Genomic DNA, 22,254 nt, shown 5'->3' with positions numbered 1-22,254 from the left:
TGTTTTACCAATGGTACTTTGTATTGTGCGATCAGTCAGGAAAATGGAAAGGATTACTTCAGGACATGGGCGTCCTTCAGCGTGAGATCAAGCTATCTGTAAATGTATTACAATCTGAATAGAAACACCTACAAATGGCTGAGTGTCATGACATTTCCAGACTTTGTGGAAATCACTTCAATATACAACTGAATGGTCCTGGAGGGATTACGATACTAAGGGTGAAAATCAGTTGAGTCCTCCAAATTTAATGAAAAGAAAGCTGCATTTCTAAGCCACATCTGAAGAGGCGTTTAAAATGTCTTGTCGGCCCCAATGACATCTTTAGTCTAGAAATATGGACTTTGAAGGGTCCAGCCCTTAAACTGTGACACAGCCTACATGGCCTCTGAATGGTGTCCTCAATGTGCAACAATATATCTGTGTTTTCATATCACAATTGCAGCAGCATGAGCACAGCACGATGTACATGTGGCTGAAGATTTTGCACATTTTTTTTTTGCATGTTTCTGTATACTCCCTGTAACATATGACCCACCACCAGCCTTTAAGCAGAGCATGTTTCTGCATATTCACAGAAAGCAAGTGTGCACCCTAGTTGCGTGCGAGACATTGCATAAAAGGGAAACCACTTGTCCCTGGGGGGAATTGCAGCAGCAGAAATGTGACACAAGGCTACCAAGTGTCCAGGTTTTAAGACTCTGATGGGAGTTACTGCAGAGCAGACATTCAACATGCAGTCTCTAAATAGCAACCCTTATAAACACACAGACACACAAACAACTGGCCAGAAATGTACATAATCTGTAGGGCCCCTGGCAGGCCGCCACATGTACCGTACAGTTGAACTTAATAAAGAAAGCATTTAGAGTGAAAGAGGAAAAAACAGTAAATAGTTGAGCTGCTCTTGCTAACTCCCCTCTCACTGGCCAGCCATTTGGTCTGACCGGCTTGTTTATTTGGCTGGTTACTGCAAGGATGACTAAGCAGAAATGAGAGGGGGATGTAGTGGACCAAAAGACTCCAGTGGAAGGGAGGGATGGAGAGAGGCCAGACATGAGCAACTATGAGTAATAACAAAAATGCAGAAAATGAGGGAGGGAAGGAGGGGAGAAGGTGGGACAACTCTGTGATGACCACGAATCTCAGGTCAGTCAACTCCCAGTGGAAATGTACCCAGACCATAGGACTAAATGAAGCCCACAGCAGCAGCTTAGCACAGTGATGTGCATTTCCACAAGTAGCTGAGATGTTAACAGAACTTCTCTCTATCAGCTGACCAGGCGTGTGGGGATTTCTTTGCAGAGTCTCTCGAATGACAAATGTGTTTCCAGCTGAGGCTCACTCTCCTTCAACATCATCACACACACACGGAGACACACCTGCAGGTACAAATGTGCAAAGCTCCAGCAGAGAGGCCCAGTTAAGGTTATATGAGCGTGTGCTGTGGTGACTGTGCGGCAGAACAAACAAGCGAAAGTGCTAATGTGCCCCTGCTGCAAAGGCTAGCACTGTAAACTCCTCTGTCCTGTCAGTATCTCAAACAGAAGGCAAGAGACAGGCACCCATATGTTTGCAGACACACAGTTCTAAATGATCAGAGTTATCAGATCCAGCATTAAAATTTCCAGTAATGGCTCTGAACTTTATTTACCTACACAAAAGAGAGCTTTTGTGTCTTAAATATATTTTTTCCAGGCCATCATATGACACATTCACATGAAACATATTGCTATAATATGCATTGCTTCATGATAACTAATAGGCCTTTTTACTTAGTTATATCTACAATACAAGTTGAGTCCTCTAGCATCAGGTATCCAGCCCCATTAACACTGGGTGATAAGTGGACAGGAATTTATGTCCGCTTGAGAAGGGCATTAAAAAAAGCTCTGCCTATTCATTCATGTTTCCTCTGCCTGCTCCTCTTTGATACGGCACGTCTCACATTCTGTAGACACAACACCCTCACAAGGAAACATTTGAGTATGTTAACAATCGCAACACAGATCAAGCATGTGCACCAATTCACATAGAGGCACGAGGTTGGTAGAACTATAAAAACAAACAGCCCGGAGGCTTTCCTCACTGGATTTGAAGAAATGCTTATACAGAGGGATTATGGGACACATGACTGTGCTGGCTAGCCCACAAGAGAAAGACAAAAAAAAAAGAAAGAAAAAAAAAAGACACAAAACACCCGTCTGCCTGCTGGAAGTCACAACCACCCTCGCTGAAAAAGGAAAAAGGCACAACTCCACTGGATACTTTGTCCAGGCTCATGCTTTGGCGCATCATGTCGTGCCCTCAAGCCACATTAACAGGCTTTTGAAGTGTTTTCATCACGAGACAAAAAGAAAATTTTGTTCAACCTCAAGAACAGGAACCGTCACCATTACCAAGAACGTTTGGGTGGAACCACTGCGACTTCCTAACTGTTACTTGTCCAGCTCCTGGCTGCACAGGGCAGCCCACTGCTGGCACAACTCTATAAGTTTCTATTGGTGAATATATATATATATATATATATAGTTATTTTTGGTTCTCATGAAATACATATTCTTTAATAACTATTTTTTTGACCAGATATTAATTCACACTGTGATGAGGCAAAATGAATGTTATCATTATAACATGTCAATGCTAAACAACTCGTTATTTTGGTTATCAATTAATCTGCACATTATTTTCTCTATTTATTATCCATTGATTGGTCTATAAAATGGCAGAAAATCACAAAAAATGTCCATCAATTTTCTACAGCCCAAGACTTCAAAGTGCCTGTTTGTCTGACCACCAGTACAAAACCCCAACACATAAGACTAAGAAGTCACCAAATACTAACATTAGAGGAGCTCCAACCTGTCAATTGTCCCCATCTAAAATATTTATTGTCAGTAAAGGATTAACAGAGGGATTTATTGACAATAAGGTCAGGTGAAAGATGATTTACACATCTTTACAAAAAAAAAAAAAAAAAAAGCTTTGTGGAGGTATCTGGTCAGAAATCATTTCCTTCCGACTGCACTTGTGGTTTGCTGGGATATCTGGGGTATCCTAATGAAGCTTTTGCCATCAAAAAGCAGCCGTGGTTAGCTTCATGACGTGTGTGTAATGACAAGGTCTGCAGTAAAGGGGAACCAGCCACATCAAATTTAAGAGCAGACGGGGGAAAAAAAGCAGATTCAGCCAGCTGGGGATGTGACGGCTTTCCACTCTGCCAAGAGATTTAGGAGGGGATTATGATGTTTCACAAGAGGTGGCAAATAACATAATTTAAAGTTGGGGTGGGCCTTCTTATTCGTCCTCTCTCTGATATTGTTTTCAGCATTTCCTCACAGGGTGAAATTTTTATTTTCCTTTTCTAACAACAGACAAATCGATTGAATCGAATCGAAAACTATCAATCAACACTCTCATAACTGTGCAAGAGAGAAAAAGCGGACAAAAGTGTAAAGAAACAATGTTGTCAGCATTTGGCTGGCTGTGTTAAGTTTGTGTTAAGTTGGGCCTTACCTGTATCTGTTTGAGCACTTTGGGTATAGGTTTACAGTTGAGTTTCTGACAGGCCTGTTTGTAGGAAGAGACGATCTCCTCCACTGTCACATTCTGAGCTGTAAAACACACAAGATTAAAAAGGTTAGGATTGCTTTTATTGCTTTGTTTCTTTGAACACATCTGTCACTCTCTAGGTGGTAAACAAACACACACACAAAAAGAATCAGACTGAGTGAAAACATCACACCAAGTGTTTTGTCCAGATCCTGTTCTTTCTGCGTCCTTTAATACCGTCTCACCTTTGTTGATTGTTTATTATATTCCTGTTCATTTTTATTTCTACATAATAAAGCTGCAAATCTCACTCTTACACACATTAAAGCTAGTAATCCTATCTGCTAAAGTTTAATTGCATGGAAGCTTTCCTTTGATGGTTTCCTATAATCTTTTGTGTTATATGTCAGGATGGTTTGGATGAGATTTAAACAGGCTCACTTTATCTCCAACACTGAAGTTCACAAGAATCACTTTAAAGGTGTGAGCAGTAGGAATATGGGCCTAAAATACATGCAAAAAGCTTTTAATCAAGTGGCTGCGGTCCCATTGCTTGCTGGTGTATGTTGCCATATCATTAAGTAAACTGATGCCCATTTATTTTTGTGAGCTCTGCAGTTCACTTGCAGGTCACTTGCTTATGAAGCTGTGGTGCCAGTGACACTAGTCCAACAAAGCACAACAGTGGTTCTGACAGCCACCATTTGCAAAGCAAACATATAAAACATCTGAAATGGTTTTGATCTTTACAGAGGTAAATGTCTGAAACATGGATGAATCTGCCCTGATACCGATCTTCCTACAGTTCAGCTCAGTAAATTATCAAAATAATAAAAGGTCTTGGACTGGGACACACTTGGAAAACAGTTTCTTTTCATGAGACCTATTTGTGTGTCTGCCTTGGGGAGCACTCTCCTGACAGAGAGGATCAGAAATTGTAACCCCTTTAAGGACTCCCCTACTTAAGTCAGCAAAAAGGAGGTATTGTTCTCAGTGTGTGTGTGGGTCAGCCGCTGCTGCCATCCCAGACTGTTGCGGGGGCTAACTCCTGTCAGGTGACTAGGCAACATTCAAACCCACTGTTCTGGCTGAGAGACTCTGTTGAGAGATGAAGTGAGGCACTCAAGCAGAGAAAGAGAGAGAAAAATAATGACAGAAACATCGAAGAAAAAAAAATTGGACTCAAAGGTCAGGACATGAAATTACATGGAAATCACAGGACATGATATGCATTCTACTTGCAATCGGTACTTATTTTAGTCCCTCTAGGTATATACATAGACAGATAAATACATCAGAGTAAGCTGCTACAGACAGAGCCCAACCTACTGTACTAACACATGGCACTGTTGTGTGTGTGTATCTGACTTTGTGTATAAGTCAGCATTTTGATTTCTCTCGCCAAGGTGAGAATTTGTCCACTTCACTTTTCCATCAGCTCTATCTCCACTCCCCTTTGTCTCCCACTATCAGATGCATGTTCTTAAGTTTACCATCTATCCACCTGTACAATGTAGCAACAGACCAAACTACACTAGCTAGCATTACTAATGTAAAAGTAATAATGAAACCTTTGTCTTTCTTTACAAATAGTTTCACTATTGCCTTAGAGGTAAACATGTACTCCAGATTCTGAGATACATCTTCTGAAATAGTCTCCTGATATAACTTGCTAATAATGCTGACGTACAGGGCAATGCTGGCCTGGAGTGTAGCACCACTAGCAGTGTGCAGATTTGGATGGTTGAATCTGTATGTCTATAGGTTTGTACAAGGTCAGAATGAATAACCTGCTGGTGGGACAAAGAGGCAGTTCAAAACCTGCATGAGCAGCCATGCATGTCTGACTGACCGTGTTATTTACTGTCTCAATGAAACTCTGCAACGTCAGACTAGGGCGGAAAATTACTACTAGAGACCAGCATTGTGGTGAGTAATGGTATGTGTGTTTTCATTCCCACACCAAACCAGAACAGTAACTCTTTGATCCTGCAACAGGTTCCTGGTACATACTGCATGGACATACACACACAGTCCACCGTGCAAGAGCCCCAATGAATCACTGGTGCAGTAACAAGGATGAGAACCCTCGTGTGGCTTTAGACCGTGTGTCGTATGACGAGTCTTTCATTACCTTCAAGTCGTCACATCATTCAAACTATTATTCCATCGAAATCTAAATGCTCCTGCTAGGTTATGGAGGAGACTGCCTGCCAAGGACTAAAGGGTCTATATAAGAATGGTTCTTAGTATTAATTGCACTACGTGTCCTTGCTTTTAAAATGTTATTTTGTGAGTAAGAAATGAACATTTTGCCTCAAGATTGAAATGTAAATGCAGTAATTCTATGATAATACCTTGACTGTCTAAAATCTAAACTTCACTTTGAAAAAGACATAGAAATATGTATACCCATGAAATTTCCAGAAATGAAAGAAAAACAATCCACATATTAAATTAAATTAACTTCACTAAACAGAATAAAGTCTTTCAGTTTATACCACAGTGGGCATCTGACAAAGCATGAATATATAAAAAGAAGTTTACACCAATACCCGTGATGAGACTGAAGACAAAGAAAGACACTAGAGCTGCCACTATTTGTCAATCAATTGATTAGTTGATCAAAAGAAAACTAATCAGCAACTACGTTGAAAATGGATTAATCATTACATTTAAAAAAAAAAAATCAAACATTTGATTTCTCCAGGTTTGCAAACGTGACATTTTGCTGTTTTTGTGTTATTATACTAAATGAAATATTTCTTGTTTGACAAAACAAGACAATTGACTGACACAACCTTGTGCTCAGGGATATTACAATGGACATTTTTCAATGTTCTCTGATGTTTTATAGACCAAACAATTCATTAGTTTATCAATAATGAGAATAATTGTTAGCTGCAGCACCAGAAGACACACAGACAGACATTTTTAGGTGTAGAAATGCAGGCACAGCAACACATGATGATCATGACCTCTAGAGACTTTGACCAAGCACAAAGGTGACACTAACAGTCACATATTATATGTCAGGGACACAAATGTTCCTACTTTTGTCAAAATTGCGATGGGTTTCTTTTGGTGACCGTCTTCTTTTTTTATTCTTTCAAGTTTTACCTCTCATTTTTCTCTACACCCATGATGCAAAGTAGCCCTGCAATCCTAAAAGCACGTTAATAACTCGCTGTGGTGGTTTCAAGGTAAGGCTCACCGTCATTCATTTTCTGAAATAAAGTGCCACTCTTAAACAGGACATTTTTATTTTTTATTTGACCCAATTAGTCCTAATTTACATTGTGTACTTTATCGACAAAACGTATCTAGACACAGCTCTTTTAATTTAACCTAAATGCCTCTGCTTCCCAGTATGTAAGAGTGCAATCTTGTAAAATAGTAGAGAACAGTGTGTGCGTTCCAGTGAACACTGTGTCCTTGGAAAAGTGTTATTGTGCAGAGTCGCTGTGGAGCAAGTGTGTGTGTAAACACTTCCTGAGGGACAGTGGGGTATTGGGGGTGGGGTGTCCCACGCTTACTATACAGTATTTTCACGCATTGCTCATTAATTATAAAGAGAAGTGGAGGTGAGCCTGTTGGACACAGAATAAAACAAGAAGATGGGTCCATTTGTTCTTATGAAAAATAATCTATCACAACTGTACCCAAAAGCAAAGAAAGGGTTGTATGGAAAATTACGCTGAACACATCAGAAAAAATATATAAGAATGTGAAAGCAGGGAATGGTGAAAAAGAGACAGAAAAACAGAAACCAGTAACAGAGCTACTTCAGTTCAGAGTCCAATGTCAGAGATGTGAGCTTCAGGGCTGCAGGATCATTAAGAGCTGAGCTACAGCTGTTGCCTGCATTTCTGCTCGCTCTGTCCTTGTTTTATTGCACTCCCTCCAGTGCTGCTGGTACATGTATGGAGGGAGTGGTGATGAGGAGGTACACAGAAGGGGGAGAGAGGGAGGGAAAACAACTGCTCCAAACAACATCTTTGAAAACCAGGTTACGAGGAAGTAGAGAGCTGATGATATGCACGGTCAAAAAAAGGTAAGATTACACTGACTGTGCAAAACAAAAAGGATAAAAGAAAAAAAGAAAAATAAAATCACTAAATCCACCTCTTCCTCTGAGAGACGATACATTTAACTACCTAGATGACTGAATATCGCACTGCTCAACAGCTTAGGAGTGTCTGATATTTCATAAACATAGTAAAGCTGTCAGGCAATATTTTTTCCTTAGTTGCACTGCACCATACTAAATTTGCTCTGACTATCCCTTCAATAGACAGAAACCAGCTCTTCATGTTGTACTGAAGACAAAAAAAACACACAAAGGGCAGGTCCGCTGCTTTAAAAACACCCTGGATTGATTGCAGGTGTGGAGAGACAAGGAGATGAGGCAAAGATAAAGGAGTGAAGGGAAGGTCCATCTCTGCTCTGATTCAGTGCATCTGCTTAATGACACAAACAAGCAGCACACCCCTTTTTTCCCTGTTATTGTTGTTGGCCACCATCCACTGTCCATCCAGTGAATTAAGCAGAACAATATCACACAACAACTCTTCAGCTTTCTAACCCTCACACATTTCCCCTCATTATTATTGAGTTAAAGGTCTATAGGAAATCAATACAATCAAATCTAGATGGTCTCAGAATGGCAACAGATCTGGAAACGAATTCAGGATAATCTAATGTGCTGGGGTATGCTCCTCTAACAGTCTAGTGCGGCATAAATATACCAAATGTATAACAAAACCAGATTTAATGTTACTAAATTCTTCTCTAAACTGTGTCTGTTTCAACTCTACAATAACATCTTCTGGCTTTGTTGCATCTGTGCAACAGTGCACAGCCAGCTGGATTGGTATCTTGCGGCGAGGAAAAACTGCAGGCAGCGAGGGAGGTGTACCTGTCATATATTATAAATCAATTACTTAAACTGAGCAACTGGCAGAGCTGCAACAAGTACGGGCACATATGCTCAGATAAGAATGGTGCTTAGAGTACGTCAAAGCTTTCTAAAGAAAGTATTTTTTTAAAGTGAAGTTACAGTTTGTCTTGGAGCTATAAAGCACAGGGCGAGGTCAAGGTTTTCAGTAAAAAGTTAACACGTCATTTTACTGTAACAATGGCAGTCAGATATAAGAACAGTAACTTATAATTAAACACCTGAGGTCACAGTCAGCATGGCGAATTCCAGCCACACATAATTACACAATACACAATGAATCAATACAATTCAATGCATTGATTCATTTCACCACCAAACTCCTTCACATCTTAGCCTGTACTTGGTGTACATGTCATACATTCACCCGACTTGTGAAAACTTGCACTTGCAACCGATCATTTGGGCCTTTTCAGGGGGGTATTTCCGACAATTTCTGACATTCACACCGACTTTACACAGGGATTAGCCAGCTATGTGGAGGTGACAAAGGAAACCAATGCTGTAAACTAATTTGTTTATTTTCAGTTACTGTCAATAATGCCACCTTTTTAAATGCTGTAAGTTCCTTATATCATCAAATCAAATGTTGCCTAACAAGCTTCCTACTATGCAAGTATGGCAGCTCATTAAAAAATGATGTATTATCAAATGCAGCAGCTAAAAATACAAGATTTTTTTCCTTTGTAGCTGAACAACATCATAACATTGTTGCAGTCAAAGCCTCTACCACCACCCACAAAAGGTCAGAACGGATCGACCCAGAGCGCCCACAGTGTGAGCGTGGGCTTTTAGTACCAGACTCAGTTTGTGCTAGTCTTACTGGGACAGATGAGTGGACTGGTGTAAACCATCTCCATCTCCATGACAGGCTATTATATAAGATATAAAGTCAGGAATTTTAATTTGTGCCTGTACTGTTTCCACTTTTTCAGAGCAGCTACCTATGTAACGTGCGGTGAGAGGCTACTTGTTGCATGATGAAGCACAAGTATTTTATTGGTGTAAGAGATCAATAAACGGGATAGGGAAACTGCATTTTGGAGACTTGGTGAAAAACATGGTATGGAAGTAGGACTGTGAGGATTGTGGGGTTTGATTGAAGCGCTGCCCATTTTTCCCCCACATATTCACACCTGGCCAATTGCTGCAAAGACAGCACAACCATTGGATTGTTAGTTTTGGAAAATTACAAAATAAAATTGGGCAACACTCACACCTCCCTTTCTCCGAACTTATGAAAACAGCTTTCCATTGTTTTCAGACTTTTTGAAAAACATCTAAAAAAGGAACATGTAAGGGCCCTAACTATTTAGTTACGAATCTCTTCAAAAGCATTTGATGTCGAAGCCAAACCTTTAGGGCCTGTATACACACGTCATTTTTATTTTTCAAGGTGCTGAAAAAGAGCTAGCACCTCACCTACGTAGAGGCTGCTGTCATAAGGTGCTGAAAGATGTAGACAGCCATCATCTCAGCACAAAATCACCCTCTGCCCGCTCTTGCTCCTTTGTACAACAAATCATCATCTCAGAGAAGCTGTTCACTGCACTGTATCAAGGATAAGTACAGATGAAGGCTACCTGAATTCTTGAGAAGGCATTCTAGTGAAGTCTGAACCAATTTCTGTACATGTCCGTTTATCCTCGTCGGCCTTGACATCTTTGTACCTTCATTACTCACTCTTATTCTTTGTTTAACTTACAAGAAACAAAGTGCAAACACACAGTCTGCAGGTGGTGCTGTGCTTTCTCCCCATCCGCCCAACAACAAGGAGGAAACAAGCAAAGACAAATGTTTGCATGTGTGCAGACACAGAGGCGACTATATTTGCAGAGACAGACATACGACTGAGAGACCTGGCACAAAGAGAGGATTCCACTGAAAATGTTCAAGTTTCATAATGTCTTGAATTTATCGTGTTTAACTAGCCTGCACATACTGGTTTCACTAGTTAAGAATGATATAGCATGCTCTGCATTTCAAAAGCTTAAGAAAAATTTGGCAGAGACTGGGAATGTGGGTAAGACTGTACCAGCCTCAGACAAGCTGCTGTAGATAAACACCTGACCTGCCATCTGCACACATCTGGAACTGCATAGACAGCTGGGGTTTCAAAAATCTTTGGTTACATAACACAAATACTGCACTTTTCCCACTACAGTCCTTTCTCTTAGAGAACTAGTCAGCTTGATGACTGACTTACAAGGCAACAAGGTAGGCACCTTATACTTGGACAATGTCTTCGGCAGCAGCTAATACAAATAATGACCTACAGCAAATACCAACCAATCCTCTTGAAGGATTAGCATGCTGATAGGAGGGAAATGCTTCCATAATCGAAAGCATGTGGCCTCTGGAAAGTGATAGCCACCTTGAACTGATCATTTAGACATAATTTATTATTATTAGCTAAAATGTCTGTTATGAAGTGTAACAGCGGAGAAACCAGTGTTGACAGGTTACATGCTTTGAGAAGAAATTACTCCTAACCAGAAGCTCAAAAAAGGTGCTCCAAGACTGGGTGCAGAGCACTTACTAACACATTGAGGCCTGGTGTCCAACTAACATTATTCTTTTTCAGATGTATGCTGACATCTTCAGAAGTCCTTAGGTGATCTGCTGCCCCACTGACTGAAACCAGTCACATCTGAAAATGGTTTGCACTGTCAGTCAGTTAGGTATTGTACTGTTTGCATCTTGGTGCTGTCAGATGAAGATCCTGCATATATAAAATGTCACAATATATTTATTTATTTGTTTGACATTCATTATTATCTCAATTAATCTTGTTTGGCGTCAAAAATGTTTTATAAGACCAAGGATAACATTCAGTACAGAAACTACAAAATGGTCTTACAGTCACACTATATTGGCTATATTTGATAATGCATCTTATTCTCTCTGTTTGGGCCTTTTATCCACACTATGCCTACGCTTTCTGAACATGGTCTCCAAAGCGGATGAAACTGAAAACACAGGCTACCTGTTTTAGACTGGATGAGGATAACTGAATTTAAGGATAACAATGACCTAAGTGTGCCCAGAAACAGCCAGTGTGTATGTAGCAGTAAGAAGCCAATGTTCTGTCACTTCTAAAACACTCTGATCACTAATTTTAAATTATAAATACAACTGTATCATGAGTTAGGCTGTATATAAACGCCGCACAGGTAATCAGAGAGAGATGATCAGAGAAAACTGAGCTTTTTCCATAATGCCCTCCAGAGTGTGAAAAATCTGAAAACACCAGCGAGGTGCTTCAGTGTTTACGGGGTAAATGGATCTTTGGAGCAAAATGATGACCTAAGCCCGTCCAGTGAGGGTTGAGGGCTGTGTGCCAGTAAAGCTAAGACAATATTATCTCAAAATGTTACTGTGATCTATAGCCAAATACACAGCAGAGCTGTTACTCTTAACACGATTTTAATGCAGATTTTATCAGATGATGTCACGATTATAAAATTAAGATTTTAACTTATCACTGCAGTGCAGCAGCTTGGGAATGACTGCAGGTTAACATGTAGCATTTATGGGCCACTGTTTAAAATGACAGAAACGGAAAAATATGTAAATGAGAACACCTACATAATAAATTGTATTTAAACACAATACAGGCGACCACAGAGAGCAGGAGGACAGCAAAAGCATGTGTAATGGGCTGTCACTCGGCCGGGTAACCAGCTGCGTGAATAGCCTACTCACAGTCTGGGGCTGTGAGACAGAAAAGTTAAGAGGATACTTTTTGTGTAATGAAATTTTAAACATGGATACAGCTGATGATACTGCACAGCTGTTGTCATTAACCTGTATTTATATTGATTATGTTGTTCAGGTGGTTCACTGTAGACAAAGATATTTGTAAAAACAATCAGGATATGCTAAGGTGAACGCATTTTGTTTTCACAAGAAGCAGCATTTTCAAATTTAGGTGGCTTGGTGTGGATGTAGTCCACATTGAATACATGAAATTGTGCATATTTTGAGATGACAACAGAGGTGTATGAAATAACAGGCCTAGCCTTTAGGCAAACTTCCAGAGATGGGTGCAAGTATGTTGGAGGTGGAACACAGAAGTGCTGCCAGCTCCTACTTAACATGCAAGTGCCAGTGTTCAAAATAGCCCCCCTCTCCCAGTCTCCAGTCCAGTTCCCTGCCATTTCACACTGCTGTGCTGTGGGTGGTGACAGCAGCGTCATTCACACATGACAGCTGGCTGGTCAGAGGTGGGGCAGAGTGGCAGAGTCTGTGGCACTGCTGCTGTGTGCTTCTACCAGTCTGGATGACAAGACAGGACAGTAGGTAAACACAGCTAAGAGAAACAATTACGAATTTTAGAGGGGAGCTGCCTTATGCTCTAAAATGGCAAGACATCGTAGGAGTGTGTTTATGCAAAAACCCTGAAATTGATTACAAGTAGTGGCATGCAGATTAACAATTACTAGAGAGCACACAAGGTAAACTGAGGCAGGACCTGAACTAGAACTACTGCATCTGCAAAGGTGTAGTTTACATGTATGCCTGTCCAGACTTTGAACAAATTTAATAAAAGGTACAATAATTTCCTTTTTAAATGCGTGATATAAGGATATATAAATAAAAATGATATGACTTCACTTTGTCAAGCTTTGTTGTGTTTCTTGCTCCGCTGTTATGTCTACTGTATTATTATGTAAGTTCATTGAGAGAAATAAAAAACAGAATCAAATTCCTTGTATGTGTTCACATGCTTGGCCAATAAAGATGATTCTGATAAAACACAAAGTTGTCGCCATGACAGCAGAAAATACGTCATTCTTAAACCTGGATGCTTCCTACTGCAGCTGCACAATTAATCAAAATATAATCGAAATCACAATGGCAAATCACAGGAGCTGCAATGATTTGATAAAGGCAAAATGTGTCACAACATTGCCATAAGCGTTGTGGTGCTTCAGAGACACCCTGGCCTACAAATCATATTCTCCAGATGTAAAGGAACATGTTTGTTTGGTATGAGACCAAACAAAATTCACATCATCGTCATTTTTAAATTTATTTCAGTGAAAATGAAATGCAGAAACGACCATCCCGATTGAATGCATATCGCAATCGCAGTATCTGGCAAAATAATTGCAATATCACTTTTTGAATATCGTGCAGCCCTACTTCATACACATAGGCAGCACAGAAGATCTTCTTCGGTGCACAGACTTGTGTACATTTCGATTCTGGATCCAGTATTGAGAAAAATTTTGTGAGGTCACAGTGACCTTGACCTTTAACCACCGAAATTTAAGAGAGTCCAAGAGGATGTTTGTGCCAATTGTGAAGAAATTCCCTCAAGACGTTCCTGAGATATTGCATCACGAGAACGGGATGGATGGATGGACAAAAACAATGCCTCAGGCCATGGCTATCATCAGTGCACAGGTATAAAAAACTCCAAGAAAACACACACATACCACACAATACTAGTCCTCAAATTTCACACCACTGCGCGCACGGCATAGATCTCCAGTATTTTAGGTTTGTTTGCACATTACTTCACACACAGCAAATATAACTTGACAGTATACAATATCACAATATGTCTATGTTGACTTCATTCCTTTAGCAGTGTAAGACATTATAACTGAGCATCAACAACAGCCTCTATCTTGGCAAGATGACGGTTAAAAAAAACAAAAAAACAGAGCAGCCATTTTAAATGATGATCTCCCACATAAAACCAAGCCTGCGTCTGAGAGGAAAAAAAGCTGCCAGACCAGATGGAGAGTGACATTATGAGCGAACAACAGTTGTATCATCTATTTTTAAATGAGGGGGCATTTTGTGCAACGTGTAGAGAGTGTAGGTAATATTTGTCACGTCCAGCCTCCTCGGGAGTGATAATGGCAGGGATGGGAGGGGGAGAGCAAACAAGTCCTGTTTGACGAGGACAGAAAGTCCTTTGCAGATGTTGGGACAGGATGAGAAATCATCACAGACAAAAGCTGGTTTCAGGAACTGGCATGTTCTATGTCTATCCTACCAATTACTTTCAATCCCCAGCTTTATTGGTAAAAATGACCCATGCACTACAGTGCAGACAGACAAAAGGTCAAGGGGCAGGTATCATCACAAAACAAGCACTAACAGGTGCACACTTTCTTAAATTTGCAAGACAAACAAAGATGCATGTGTAGCACATGAATGTACAAACTGGAGCGACCCCAGAGGGCTGATATTATCAGCAGGTATTATCGTGCCACAGATATATGGCACCAGCATGTATTGCTGACTAGAAAAAAAAAAAAAAAGTCAATTTAGAAACGGTGTCATCGCCACATAGTTTATCTAGCAGACTCCAGTGTTTACAATACTTTGCAACACCTGAGTCAGCAGAGTAGCTGTTTGACAGCTGAGCAGATGCTGGTATGAAGTCTTGTGTCAGAGTAAAGAGATGTCCCAATCAAGTTTTACTTGGTTTGAATGGCGAGTTCTGATCTCAAGCTAAAACAATGACCGTAGTTCATTATTGATTAAAAGAGAATTACTTGGTAACTATTGATTCTGTAACTAATAATTGATTATCATTAGAGTCATTTTCCTGTTTGGTCCTTTCCAATGTAACAATTTGGTGCTTTTCAAATTTTTTTTCATTGTAAATTGAATATCTTTGGGTTTTAAGACAGTTGGTCAGACGCCTGTAGGTATCTGTAGATGTCACCTTAGATTCTGGAAAACTGATATTTATAGGCAAGACTAATTGATTGAGAAAGTAATGTCTAGATTAATCAATGATGAAAATAAATGTTAGTTGCAGCCTATACTGATCAAGTATTTATAGTGTTATAGATCAGTTGCTCAGTTGAGTACACACTTCAAGGATATTAAAGTTAGTAACTCAAAATGAAGTTGTGTACGACAAAATATTCTTCACAAGTCAATTTCTCTGCATCCAAACGTATATATGTACTCCTATCATTTTCATTTATTTTAAGAAACCATAACAAAACCAACAACTCAAAAGTCATTACAAGTATTACAAAAATAACACTGACAAGAGATGAAGAAGACTCCTAAAAGCACAAAATGATCAATACATTTTTACTTTCATGACAGACACCAATAAGACAGCTTGCATTATCAGCTTTGCAACTTTGATTTAACACTTGAATTTTTACAATCATGATGTTCCCAATAAGACAAAAAAGCATCTTTGTAAATCTAGAAGGTCTTTCTTTCAGAATACATAAAACACTGTCAACAATCATGGTAAATTTATCAAATGTGCTATGTCTTGGTCAGATGACCCCATAAAGAGACTTTTATTTTAACTCTGCTGGCCCTATTCCCCCCCCCAAATCCAGTACTGGTCTGCCTCTAGTGCAAACTGAACTAACTCCTACAAAGCCTTTGTCCATTCTTTACACTGAAAGCTTTGCTTATCAGTTGGTAACTTGGTCCACAGCCATAACACATAACATTTCATGGGTCACAGAGCCTCTAATAACCTAGTGCCAAGTGGGCCTTGGGTCTGATGACATGACACAGAGCTGCACGTAGGCCAAAGAGCATGGTTGCTTGCAGGATAAACATTAATGTGAAGGAAAGCTGTATTACAAATAAAGTAATAGTCCTCTAGTTGCGGTACTGTAATACTTAACTATTCTGGACGGCTACTGTGTATCATGACTTAACAAAATCAATCTGGTCTGATGAAAGAAATTACTTTGCTTGCAGTATGCACCAGTGTTTGTGTAAAGACATGCTTTGAGAATTTAAGCTCAAACTGCACCTAGAGTGAATTGGCTAGCCAGGGAGAAGAAACAGGGGAGGAGGGGAAGCAACGCAGCATGCTGGGAAGTTCAGGAATCTCAGGATATGATGTAGTATTTGCCCAGGCCTGGAGGGAAAGAACAAGCGTCCCTCAAGTCTAGACAGGGAGAGGGGTAAGAAAAAAGAAAGACTTCTGAAGAGTGATATTATCTAACTCAGAACAAAATGACATTCAAGTTTTTTACCCTTATGCTGTTCAAATGTATGCTGCCAAAATTAAGCTCTTGAGTGAAGCATTACTAAAACAGTTCCAAGAACTCCTGCTGGTCTGTATTTTTTGGTTAATTCTAGCCTCACACATTGCTGTAAGCTGATACCACAAAACTGGATGAAGTAAATTCTGGAAAAATGAGAGTACCAAGAAAGAAATAGGAATATGACACCACAGCTGGCTATTATCGTTCTCCTGGCTCTATTTCCTCCTGAATCCCAGGTGTTTATTTTAAAGGGCAGCCTTCTTGACTCTATGAAGTTTAATCCTGTTCAGAAACTCATTTCGTGAGAGCAATTAAAGGGATATATTCTGCTTCATGAACACTCAATATCCATCTAACATGTTCTTCCCTCTGCTCCTACACCAGTAACTCGTGGGGACCACGAATGAAGCTCGAGGCTCTGTGAGCTCAGACCCTCTTCACTGTTTTGTTCCTGACAGATGACATGGGACAGGGACCTGGAGAACCTGACACTTGATCTGCAGATAAAGGGTCTGGATGGATCGTGGATCTATCGTGGGTCAGTGCTCACTTCTAAAGAAGAATGAGGAGCCTTGGGGTGGATATTCAGATACATTTCATTTCCTGGACTTACGCGACACACAGACACACACACAAACACACTCGAATACGAACATGTCCTAAAGACAGATGGCAGAAACAGGACAAAGGGAAAAGAAATCCAGGTGAATATCAAAAGTTTAGGAAGTTCACCACTGACAGACCAGTAGAGTAATTTAACAAATTTTGAAAACAGAGTGCTAGAAGAAATTTCCAAAATGAGATAAGATTTATTAAACCTTGGGCGTTTAGTAATTATTTAGCTTCATTAGTTGCAAAAAATTACATTATGCAATTATTTACAGTGGATGTCTATAAATTTTTCCAGCTTATCAACAATTAACATGTATGTGCTGTCAGCTTTGGGTATATTTACAGCTCAGATCATTTAGATGACACAGTAATCCATTTAAACTACCATTAACTCAGTTAGTTTGATAAAGAATTAGATGTTTTATGGAATCAGTGGGCAGACACAGTCCTCAAAACAGTAACACTTGAGATTACCAGGAATGTGTAGTTTTGTCTATAATACACTGAACAGTGGTAAATTCTATATAACTACTTCGGTGCTACACTGAATCACTTTATTAATCTATTTTGGAGTTCAAATTATTCTGACACGCTTGACTAAAATTGCTCTGATAAATTTAGCCCAGTCTTATCTTTGTGCATATTAAAAACAGAACGTTCTGTATCATGTGATTAACTTCCCTACCATCGACTGTCTGTGTACCTCTTTCTAAAAACTGTACAATCAGCTGACCTTTGGATCTTAAATCAACTATATGAAAAACTTGCAGTGATAAATAATCTCAACCCACACTACAGTCACCAAGATACTTTACTGTTCCCAGCGTCGGATGTTTCATAAGGGCTCAGAACTATTGGCTAACTGGGTTGGACTTTGCCCCTGTGGTGTGTGGCTTAAGATATTTCAGGTCCAATTTACTATCAGAGTGGCTGCCTGGCATGTGGGCTATAAAAGGTGCTGATAGTTTGGAAAAGCAACAGGGTTAAATGAAGTGGTGAGGGGAATAGATGCTATAAACATGTAAATTATGTTAAGTGGGTAGAATATAATTTACAGTTACAAAATGTGTTAGGATGAACGGCTGAAAACATAAGTGTCTTTCTGACCAGTTGCAGGGGTGTTAATAGAACAATTCATATTCAGATGAACATTAGGCAGTATTGGTTGTGCATATTAATCTTGCTGCTTTTGTGCTTCTTTCTACTACCCCTCCCCCATCTGGACATTTCGCACCACTGACCCTTGCATTGCCCTGGCCTACATTTTTGGTTTTATACACCAGGAAAAAACACAGGACTCTCACTGGCTTACCCTTACAGCCGCACATGTCACACAGACACTGAGACTTAAGGGCCTGGCTGACAGCATACTCTAAATTAACACAAATCTGGCATTTTCTCAGACTACCATCAGCTGTGTAACTATGTCGACTGCCGTCACAGTGCTGTGAGCAAACACCAGTTTTCGCACTGTGACTGTAAGTTCTGTTTATTCAATGATGTCCATTGTCCACACCAGATGAAGGAGCGTGTGAGTCATAGTCAGATCACACACGACTTCCCAGCTCTTCCAAAAAACATTAACATGAAACTACTGTATACTGAAGCAGTATAACTCTACATGACAAGAGCTAGACAGCAAAAACATAAACAAGATATAATAATAAAAAGCAAATTACCAATATTATTAGTCCTGAATCAGGACTGGGGGCAAGAAAAGCCGCTTGGACAATTCCTACAATATTTACCTCAGTTACTGGTACACAACAATGTAGCCAAAAATGCATTGTTTATGGCATAAAAAGCACATTTTGCTGCACTATAACTTACTCTATGCAATGAGAGTAAAGTTGAATCTAATCAAAAGATACAAAAAAAAAAATCGCACAACAAATCAAATTGTATTATATGTATAATATATGTCACATTATGCTTGATTGTATTCATAACACTTGGATACTGGTATATACATAAATACTAATCTATGTACAAAAATAAATTCCAAATATATTTGATCTATTTGACTGGCAGAAGAATTTATTGGTTTCGAACATACACTACATTCATTCACACTGGTTTAATGTATATGACTGTATATATTTTCTCTCCTTATCTGTATTTTGTTCCTATTTAACTGTCTGGTGTTTTGTGCTACTGTAGTGCTAAATGTACTTGCTGGGGATCAGTTTCATTTTACCCTAAATATATGACATTTATTGTAAAATACATGTGTATTATTAAATGGAAGACTAACTGTAGAAATAAAAAAAAGATCTGTTGAGACTTTAAAGATTTGTTTCCTTATATCAACATAGTAAAGGCAGGGGCATATCCTGCAAGAGTTTCCATTAAACGTGTTGTCACTGAACAAACAGGAACCTACTGTGAAAAAATGGCACACCTCAAGGAGTGGTGGGATCCACTCACAACACGACACACAGCACAGTCCTAGGACTATATTTAGATATGTAGGTGCATTTGGCCGTTGGGAATAAAAATCTACTAAGACTAAGCTATTTTGTTATTCATTTGACTATTTAAAGTAAGAAGTAAACTTATGTTTGAAAAAGGGGTGGGAGCACAGGCGTTGCCTCAGATCTGAATAGACTGTAAGCTTTGAAGACGGACACAAAACAACAGTCCCATCAAAGACCGGCCCACTGACACAACTCCAATGCATCAGTGTCAACATCCATATACAATTCACATTTTTACCAACAACACAGAAATATGTACCATGACATGGCACATTTTAAACCCAGTCTAAATAGAAAGAACAACTTTTTTTTCCAGTCAGGAGCTTGAAAAATGTTGTTATGAGTCCTATGAGAATTAATTCTGGCAAAATATGTTGAACTGACATGTTCATACAGGCAGAAGTATGATAAATATATAAAAGTCATTCACACATACACACATGCAGAAACAAATACACAGCATTACCATGTCTCCAGGGGTCCTTGGGCTCCACTGCTCCAGAGACAATGTCCTCATCTGAGGGAAATGTCACCCTTTTGCCACTTGGTTTCTGTTTATTGTCCTCCTCCTCCACCGAGGGGTACAGTCCAGCCTGGTCTGTGGCAGAAGCCTCTGTGCTACTCGTCTGGCTTGCATCTGACGGACTTTCTGCCGTGCTGCCCACTGGGACATCCTGAGACGTGGACTCTGAGTCTAAAGTATTGTCTGACAATGACCTGACGTTTGTCGATTCAGCTTCCAGCACCCCACTCTCATCCAGACTCAAATCCACACCCATGTCCATGTCCCCACCATCATCCCCTTTACCCACAACAGGATCAGTGTCTTTCTCTTCCTTCATTTGCTCCACCCCAATATCGTTCTTGTGCTGCTCATCATTAGAAAAGATCAAGTCAGTGGGATTCGCTATCAGAGGGGTGTCTATGGCACTGCTTTTTCTGTTTCCATTGACCTCATCAATTTCCAGTGTGTCTTGTACCTGGTGGTTATCCTCCTCAGCTGTCTGAAGGTTGTCAGTGAGCTGAGGCATCAGGTACGTTTCAGAGGCCTCCGTCGGAACAGTATTTTGCTTTTCTGTGTTACTATCTGTCATCAGTTCAGAGATCCGAGGGGTGACCCCTTCTGTGTTGTTAGTAGTGTTGTGATCATCATCAACATTGCCTTTTGTCTTGACATTGCACAAATCTAAACACTGCTCTTCGATATTCATGTTTTCATTTCCAGTGAAACTCAGTCTTTAACTGTGCCAGACAGCCTAGATATTAGGTTCAACAGCAACTAGGAGCCAGATGACATGGATGAGCCAGTCTTTCACAACAATATACGTAGATGTGCACCTATCCTGGTCCTTAATTGACCAAATTATATGCAAGTGCAATCAGAAAATTATTCCTATACCTTGAATGGTTTGTTGTATTGACGGCGATTTAAATTTTAATTTTCACCAACCCCCGAATCACAGGTCATTTTGGTGCATCCTTGAAAAATTAATTAAAGTGCAATATCACACAAATATCAATGCAAGAAATATGTGATACCCGCGCGAAATAGATAGTTTCAGTAATTATTTCTTTGCCAAGCCAGGCAACTTTGCTAAACTATCACCCAGGCAGGCAACCAGCACTTAATAATTTCTGCCAACCGTGTCCTTATGCTCCAAGTGGGAACCGACTAAAGGCTCCCTAGTCGTCAGCACATTGCCGGCAGTATTTAACAGGACCAGGACAGTCAATTCAAATGAACAAGTCACTCAGGGTGCCTCCATTACGCTAGCAAAGTGAGCTTACTGCCCGATACCAAACTGATTCATTTGCATGAATTTGAGAGAGCTAACGTTAGCTAGCTTGCTAAAGTTGTTGCCCAACAATGACATCCAGGCCCGTGTGCGGTCGCATGCCTGCTTCTTTGAGTGAGCTCGTCTGCTTCCCCACGACAAAGTCCATTCTCCTGTGCCGAGAAAAATATTTTCCGGTAATAGCTCTTGTCTCACCCTCTGTCGCGCTGCAGCTCGGCTCGCATCACTACCCTCGACCAGCGGCAGCCAGAAAAAAAACAGGCGTCACACTCCGAGCAATGGGCATGTTTCGGTGGCTAACGTTGGCGCTAGGGAACCGTACCGACGCTAGACTTGCCAGCACTAACAGCGTTAACTATAATGAGATTATACTAATGATATTCCGACCGGGTAGGTCCCGTAGGTCCCGTAGGTCCCTCTCTATCCGGGAGAAGTCTGTTGAACCAGTTTTTATCTAGCAGTGCCATTCGCTAGCTTGTTGAAGTCCAACAACTGTTTGTTGTTCACACGTCTTACGTCAGCACGTCGTTACCCACAGGAGTACGTTCAGCAGACGCAGTGTTACAGATGGTTGAGAAAAAGGCATAAACACATTGATGTATTTGCATAAATAGGACAATATTTGAAAGGTTTACGGCAATATTGAGATTATAATATGAAATTAGGAAAGTGAAATAGTGTTGCTTACTTTGATCGTAATCCTTCCACTCCAAAATATATAATGTATAATAATAAATAATCGATTTGATTATATTGTTGGACAAAGTCCACATCTAAAGTCCACACAGTGCAACAGTAATGTGCAAAAGTTGAAGTGAGGATGCTTTGAAAAATAATGGCGTGCATAGTTTGTATCCATC

At 40.0% G+C, this 22,254-nt stretch overlaps 1 protein-coding gene across 1 annotated transcript in view; it reads right to left on the bottom strand.

Annotated features, from left to right (window-relative positions):
• ppp1r37 (protein phosphatase 1, regulatory subunit 37) overlaps nt 1-21,894 on the bottom strand; it is a 43,844-nt gene extending 21,950 nt beyond the window's left edge. Inside the window, exons 1-2 of the mRNA XM_087174323.1 lie at nt 20,065-21,894; nt 3,517-3,614 (exon numbers count right to left, since the gene is read on the bottom strand). Of these exons, the coding sequence (XP_087030449.1) occupies nt 3,517-3,614; nt 20,065-20,809 (843 nt within the window). The 5' untranslated portion in view covers nt 20,810-21,894. The remainder of the gene's footprint in view (nt 1-3,516; nt 3,615-20,064) is intronic.
• Nucleotides 21,895-22,254: the final 360 nt, after the last annotated feature.

The sequence above is a fragment of the Seriola lalandi genome, unplaced genomic scaffold (genome assembly GCF_002814215.2).
Source record: "Seriola lalandi dorsalis isolate HSWRI2012SDOR001 ecotype SW California unplaced genomic scaffold, Sedor1 jcf7180002054338, whole genome shotgun sequence".
NCBI classification, from domain to species: domain Eukaryota; kingdom Metazoa; phylum Chordata; class Actinopteri; order Carangiformes; family Carangidae; genus Seriola; species Seriola lalandi.
The sequence above is the reverse complement of the archived record's forward strand: the minus strand, read 5'-3'. Positions and strand labels throughout refer to the sequence as shown.